Source organism: Geospiza fortis, unplaced genomic scaffold (genome assembly GCF_000277835.1).
Source record: "Geospiza fortis unplaced genomic scaffold, GeoFor_1.0 scaffold173, whole genome shotgun sequence".
Lineage (NCBI taxonomy): Eukaryota > Metazoa > Chordata > Aves > Passeriformes > Thraupidae > Geospiza > Geospiza fortis.
The window spans coordinates 6,272,857-6,279,866 of NW_005054334.1; the positions used below are offsets into that span (position 1 = coordinate 6,272,857).

At 45.2% G+C, this 7,010-nt stretch overlaps 1 protein-coding gene across 1 annotated transcript in view; it reads left to right on the plus strand.

Moving 5' to 3' along the window:
• Positions 1 to 3,751, plus strand: part of HEBP1 (heme binding protein 1) — a 5,676-nt gene extending 1,925 nt beyond the window's left edge. The window contains 3 exon segments of the mRNA XM_005431651.3: position 1; positions 4 to 100; positions 1,402 to 3,751. The exon segment at position 1 is cut by the window's left edge and continues 68 nt beyond it. Coding sequence (XP_005431708.1) covers position 1; positions 4 to 100; positions 1,402 to 1,573 — 270 coding nt within the window. The 3' untranslated portion in view covers positions 1,574 to 3,751.
• Positions 3,752 to 7,010: the final 3,259 nt, after the last annotated feature.

Here is a 7,010-nt window from a genome sequence, read left to right on the forward strand (position 1 = left end):
TCTCTCTGCGGATCCCGAGTCAGTTTCAAGACAGCCCTCCATGTCCTACTGATGAAAGCATTAAGATTGAAGAAAGACAGGGGATGACCGTTTATTCCACGTAAGGAATGCATCCTGGGATCTCCAGTCTCAAGTGATGAGGCCTTCTGGGTGCTCTGATAAGCAGTGTTTGTTTTACCAGGTGACTTGCTGTACAAGGGTGCATGTGGCAGAAGGAGATGGAGGAGTATGTCTAGACTGAAGACAGGTGTTTTATGTCACTTCTTACCCCTGGTCATGCTGCACTGATGTGGAATATGGATTTTTTTCCACTGGGTAAACAAGCATGGAGGCTAGCCCTGAAAGATACTGTCCCATTTCTATTGCATGAATCTATTGTTTTCCCCACTTTCTGGGGAAGTCATTAAGAATGCTCTTTGGTGCAGTTCACAAACTGTCCACTGAAGCCTTATTCAGATGGACTCATACCAGACTCCACCATGGAAACAAAGAGGCCACTGCATTGCTTCAAGTCACCTTTGAATGTCTTGGGGTGTTGATTGACAGCCTGGACTCATGCTAGCATCACCACAGCATTAAGCTCTTCACCTTGTCTTTACCCTTTGGAGGTTCCCCTGCCTACTTTCTTGAACTATTTTGGCTGACTCTGACTTCTTTCTTGCCTCCAACTGCTGCTTGGCCTTTGCTCTGGGTGTGGGCCACTTCTGCAATATCATCCTGTTTTGTCTCAAATTTCAGCCCTGAGGGAGGGTGGTGAGGTGCAGGCTGATTGGAAACAGTTCCTGTTGGTGGGAGGTCGACATAAACCAAACCCATTTCAGTCCACCCCTTCTAAATGGCATTGTGTTCTGTAACTGCCAATTGTATGTTCCTACCTCCCCTTTTTCTTGGGCTAGCTCGAGTTTTGCTTTCCTTCATGATCTTTCCAGCAGACGGTTCTTCACACCACAGTGAGCATGGTTGTTGACACCGTTGGTGGGGACTGTGGGCTGAGCTGACTTGGAGATAACCTTGTATTTTAGAAAGTTGTTTCTCTGATATGGTGCTGATTCACAGGGCAGGGCCGTTCTGCTGGCTGACATACGTGGGGCTGTTTGGGGGGATATCTTTGGGGTCTCCCAATGGATGACTGCCCAGGGATTTTTATTATTGTGTTTGGTGGACCCAGGTAGATTTTATCTCATGCACTTGTCAGGTTGCTTGTCACCCTTGGCTGTGTACTTCATCTGGGACAGATGAAGTGTGCTGCTTCACAATGAACAGTGCACACATGAGTGAGTGCATGCTGGCAGGGCCTGGATCAAAATGCGTGTCTAAATATACTGTGCCTGTGTATTGTTCTCTCTCTCTTCCTTCTTTGCTTTTCCAGGACTGCTCAACTGCTCTCTGGTTTCTTTGCAGGCAGTTTGGTGGCTATGCCAAAGAGGCAGATTATGTGAGCTATGCTGCCAAGCTGAAGGCTGCTCTGGGGAGTGATGCTGCCTACCACAAGGATTCCTACCTGTGCAATGGTTATGACCCCCCCATGAAGCCTTACGGACGCCGCAATGAGGTCTGGTTTGTGAAGGAGTGAACATCTGGCTCCCCGTGGTGCTGCCTTGCTCTGATAACCTCCCCACACTATGTTTGTCCTCTTTATAAAATAAACTAAGAATTCAACAGAGGCAAAAAAATATCACTGCCTTTTTCCATGCCTATGCCTTAGTCTTTTATGGACCATAAAAATCATTTTAGAAGAGCACTTGCTGACCCTCCCAGTGGTCCTGCTCCTTCATTCCAGACCAAGTCCTCAGCCACACAGACTCTCTTGATCTCTCCATGGCTTGTTTTTATCTCCTTTGTGCTTCCAGAGTTCAGTGCTGAGAAAGCCAAAAGTACTTAATTGGCTGGTGCCTGACAGGAGTCACGTCCAAGTGTAGGCAGACTATTAGTCTCACCTGAGATGGGCAGGGGAACATGACAAAAGTGCATACAGAGACTTTTTTATCTCCTTCAGTTTGCTGCAGCTGTAAAATGCTGCTTTTATCTTTGCCATTCCACAAACAATCTAAAGGGACACGGGCATTGCTGCCAACACAGCGCAGAGAAAATAAACGTCCTTTTCATTAATTCAGAATGTGCAGAAGATCAGCGCTTCTGTCATCTGTCTGAGAAACGCCATTCAGAGAAAGATCCAGATTCTGTTTGCAGCTTTCTTTTTTTGAGAGGTGTTTTGGTGTGTGCTGTATCTCCATCTCAGCCAGCAGCTGGACAATGTGACCTGGAGACCTCAAGATTGTTTCTTCCCCTTCCTATTACTCTTGTGTAGCATTTCTTTAAAACTAGCCTATGCAAGGGCCAAAGCAGAAATGTGTGTGATTATCTAATTGAATTAGAGAAATTAAAGGCTGGGAGAAAGCAGATGCTTATTACTTGTGATCTGAGAGTGCATTTGAAGAATGGTGAAAATATGGTGAAACTACCATAGGTGCCAATCTAAAAAGCTTTTCTTAAAAGGTGTCAATTTTTGAAGGGCTACTCAGACCAGCTGTTTTCTTTAGAGGAGGAAAACATGGCTGTCTGGAAAACAGGGACTTGGGTCAAATAATCAGTAGCCTTCTGGAAACTTCAAATACAATAGCAAGTGTGGGTCATGTTTCAGAAGAGTGGCAATGTTGAAATGTCAGGCATCAAACCAGCTGTTGGTTCTGCCAGGGACACACCAGAGTGCCCACAGTGGGAGCACTTACCCTGCTGCTGGGTGTGTATAATTCTTTACCTGCACTAGAAGAGGTGTGCTCCTCTGGTGGTGAAGTGCCCTGCAGCTCAGGTGCTTCCAAAAGCCATTTTCCCCTGGAGCTGAAAGAGACATTTGTCAGCTGGCATTGTGGCTTCTGGCTGCTGAAGCTGTTGCACGTGCTCCTGCTTTCTGAAAACAAATCTCAGCAGGGAAAGGAGAAAACCTGAGGTTTTGATGTGCTTTCCTTTTTTCTCTTGCTGAGACATATAAGAGCTTTGCTGTGAACTTCATGAGAGTTTCAGTCACCTCTGTGCAAGAGCAGCTAGTTCAGGATGGGTAAAAAGAGCAGATATAATTTAATTAAGCAAAAAACCAAACAACAATGACAGAGAAAAGCTATTGGCTGTGGTTAGTGATTGCAGTGCAGGGGAGGAAGAATAAAAGGAGAAATCGAGACAAACAAAAAATTAGGCTTTTGAAGGAATTTTTGAAGCAGCAAATGTCCTTTTAAGCTTGTACCTGAATCCAAAGGGACTGTTCATGTCCCAGATTATTTTAACCTGTGTGGGTGAGGAATGGAGGAGCACAGTATTGTCCATTTTGTGCCTTCCCAGGTTTGTTTTGGAGCTTTTGTGGATACAGTCTGGAGACGTGTCCTTCAATAATCAAAACCTTGAAATTTCTCAAAATTTATCTTGTGGAATCTCAGATGCCAGTAATAAACCTGGTATAAACAGAGCTGCAGAGCTTAGCAGCATGGTGTGGTTCTTTTATAAAGTGCATATCCTCTGAACAGAGACTGAGAGCTTCAGACCCAACAGTGAGAGTAAACATCTGTAGGCTCTGCCTGTGCAGCCCTGCTACTGGCCTTTTGCATCAGGCAGGCAGGATAGAATTTCATAAACATTGTTAAATAATGTCAAAGCCTTATGCAAACTGAATTGCCTTTTCTGTACACACAAAGATGCTTGTGTTTTTTCTGCATTTTCTAGCTTTGAAATAAATAAATAAATAATAATATTGTGATTTACAGCTTCTGTTCTGATCACTGACTTTGTGAGCTCAGTGGGAGTAGTTGATTTGCTAGACCGTAGGTTGCCAGTTTATCTTTCTCTTTGGGGTACTAATCATGTCACAGCATTTATAAATAGTCATAATGCTTTTTCCAATAAATCACTATTTTGGGTATCCTGGTGTGGCCCTGCATTATCTGACTGTGAGAGACAGGAGCTGATGAAATAATCCCCTTCATTTGTTCCAGCCATTGAGAGGCTTTGAGCAATGTATTTGTGTTAATGTAGAAACAAGGGGCCTGCTTACCTGAGGAAAATTATGTGTTCCTGTGGCTGGGGCAGCAAACACCTTAATGTTCAGGCAAATACTGGTGACTGATTTTCAGAAATGTTAGACATTTTGTCCCATTGAGGTCCATCTAGCTTGGTGCCCTGTCCCTGTGATGGACAGTAGTGGACACCTGAGACAAGATTACAGGAACAGTGCAACTGTGGGCTCAGACCTCCTCTAAATATTTCCCTGTCTCCAGTATGATGTGGCCCAGGGATTTTTGTTATTGTGCTTAGTGGACCCAGGTAGATTTTATCTCATTCATTTGTCAGGTTGCTTTCTAGAAATCAGGTAAAGTTACTATCCATGGCATCCTTTTGTCCTTGATTATGGAAGGGTAGAAACACTCTTTGTCTGAGGGTTTCCAGCAGGCTGTCTCTCTGCTCCTTAGGCTGCGCTTTGATATGCCTCTGTCACTGCAAGTGAATGTTTGCTTGGACAGCCAGAGTTGCTGTTGACATTGGAGGATTTCCAGCCACCTCTTTGTGCTGGGGCCAGAAATCAGTTCTGGATTTTGACCCAAGGCCAGCATGGCCACAGACACTGTTACATGCAGTGGACTCCTGAACTGGTGGTAAAACAAACATTCTTCTCCATCCCCTGCAGTATCTCTGAGAAATTAGAGTGCAGCAGATTATCTAGAGACCTCCTTGCTTCTCTTCTGCACCTATGCAATGTCCTTTTCTGTCTCCAGTGAATGCTGAAATGGAGAGATTTTGGTGCTTTTCAGTTGTTCGACAGAGCACCATGCATTGCCTGTTGTGTGTTGGTTTAAGAAGACAGTGCCAGGGAACTCAGAGGTGGATGTTTCTCTGTGCTGAGGCCCCTCAGTGCTGCCAGAGGTCACCCTGCTGGGTTGTTGGGATGTGGTGGCTTTGCGCATCACACCCTGCATTGCTGCCCATGGCCCCTTTCCCATTGCCTCACTTGTCAGGGCACTGGAACAGCTCCACAGCTGCCTGGGCTGCCTGCTGGGCTGGACGGGCTCAGCAGAGGAGTGGCCTTGGGAATTATCTCTGCCTCCCAGAGACAGGAGTGCCCTTGCTGCTTATTAGCAGCTGGGCAGGTCCCTCTCAGTGCTGTGCAAAGCAGTGGTATGATGGTACAGGACTGGCCACAGGAAGGGCTGCGTTTCAACAGAGCCAAATTTAAAAGCTTAATTTTGATGGGAATTATACACGTGCCATGTAGATTTAGCTGTGCTGGATATACAACCTTCCTAAGCTACTCCACTTGTTAGTAAGGAATTTTCTTGCCGGTATTAACCATGCCAAACCCTATATATTTTTATAAATATATATGTACATGCATATGGGTATAAATGTATGTACATGTGTATGCAGACCAGCTACTTTGATCTATTGTTTGGCTTCTGTAGTCACTGAATAACTCACTAGAGCGAATGCAGCCCCAGGGTGAACATTTGCAGGCTGAAGTTTTAAGACTGCTAGAACGAGAGCTTTGTTAGCTTCAGAAAGGAATACTTTACTTTGTAGACACATGCTTTAATATATCTAACACTGCATTAAGAGGATGACAGCCCTTATAAAAGAGCTAATTGGTTAAGTTGTCCATATACATCTTGCCAGACCTATAATACTCCAGTCACTTTGAGGGGATGGGTGATCTATGGTGAGTGAGGAAGTAACATCATTATATCCCCATTTTCATTAATCCCCATGGCAAAGAGTGTGTGAGCAGCTATTGTGCTTATGGTCACAAATTTTCAGTTTTGCAATGCTGCCCCAAGGCGATGGGTCAGAGCAGGAAGATTGTGGCTCCTGGCTCACGTCGTCCCTCCCTATTTAATTACAATAATACTTCTTTTAGAATAGCACTCTGAGCAGCAGCTCTCTTTCTTCTGTGACAGCACTTCAGCCACACTGAGCTAAAAAAGAAATGCATCTCTTTTAACAGGACCATAAGTAGCTTTGGATGTATAACGCCTCTATAAAACTGCTTGGCAACATGATTTATTAGAGCGGGATCAGTGGTAAAAGTGACTTCTCTGACAGTAATGGATGGAACACTTCCAGCATAGCTACTCTGTCTCTGCTTGGTGCCTATGCCAACAGCAGGCTGGTTTTGTCAGCTCATTCATAATCTCTGCTTTGCTCTCAGCAGAATCCACTGCACAAGACAGGTTTCAGCCGCGGCAGATGCTTTTTTCCTAGTCCTCTGTGGGAGCTGCTGCAGAAGATGGGTCAGTGCAAATGCTGCTTGATTCCTGAGACTCTGTCTGCTTAATTCCGCATCCAGACCCTACACCTAGGTGGGAGCTAGGTGCATGCCACTCCCACACCCCTCACTGCTGCCCACCCCCATGAAGAGAAATTTGAGTGGCTGGGGTGAAAGGAGCTGCACTGTTCTTAGACTGAGTGAGAAAAATGACTGATCAGCAGCCCAAGGTCCCAAGGAAGTCTCAGATGAATCTTCTGTGCAGTCCCTGTGAGAAGACAGGGTTGAGAAGCCTGAATCTAAGGTGCAGATTTTTAAAAGTACCAGTGGAAGTGAAAGATCCCAGAAACCACATCCTGCAATATACCACGTGCTGCAGCAGCCTGATCTGCATTGTCACTTGAATGACCTTGGGTGTGCAATGTGTCCCTGGCAGTGTGACCCGACTCTGGGGCTCCTTCTGGTGGGGCAGCAGAGCCCAGACTGTGCCACTGCACCACCCACCCCACCCGTGCCTGGACTTGGAAGCTTGGTGGATTCTAAGAGAAGCTTGGTTTTGGGATGTGTCTTCTTCAGCGCATGAAAGCAAAGAAGGATTGCCATGGCAACTATTCTCAAGTATTTTTCCAGTGTTTTCCAATCTTATTCATTTTTTCGTATATCTCTAGTGTTTAATTTAAGGCCTTTCCTAATTGGAGTCCAAAAAACCAATTGAAGTGAATTCTCTGATTAGACAAAAAGTTCAGACACCTTCCCACACAACTTGTGA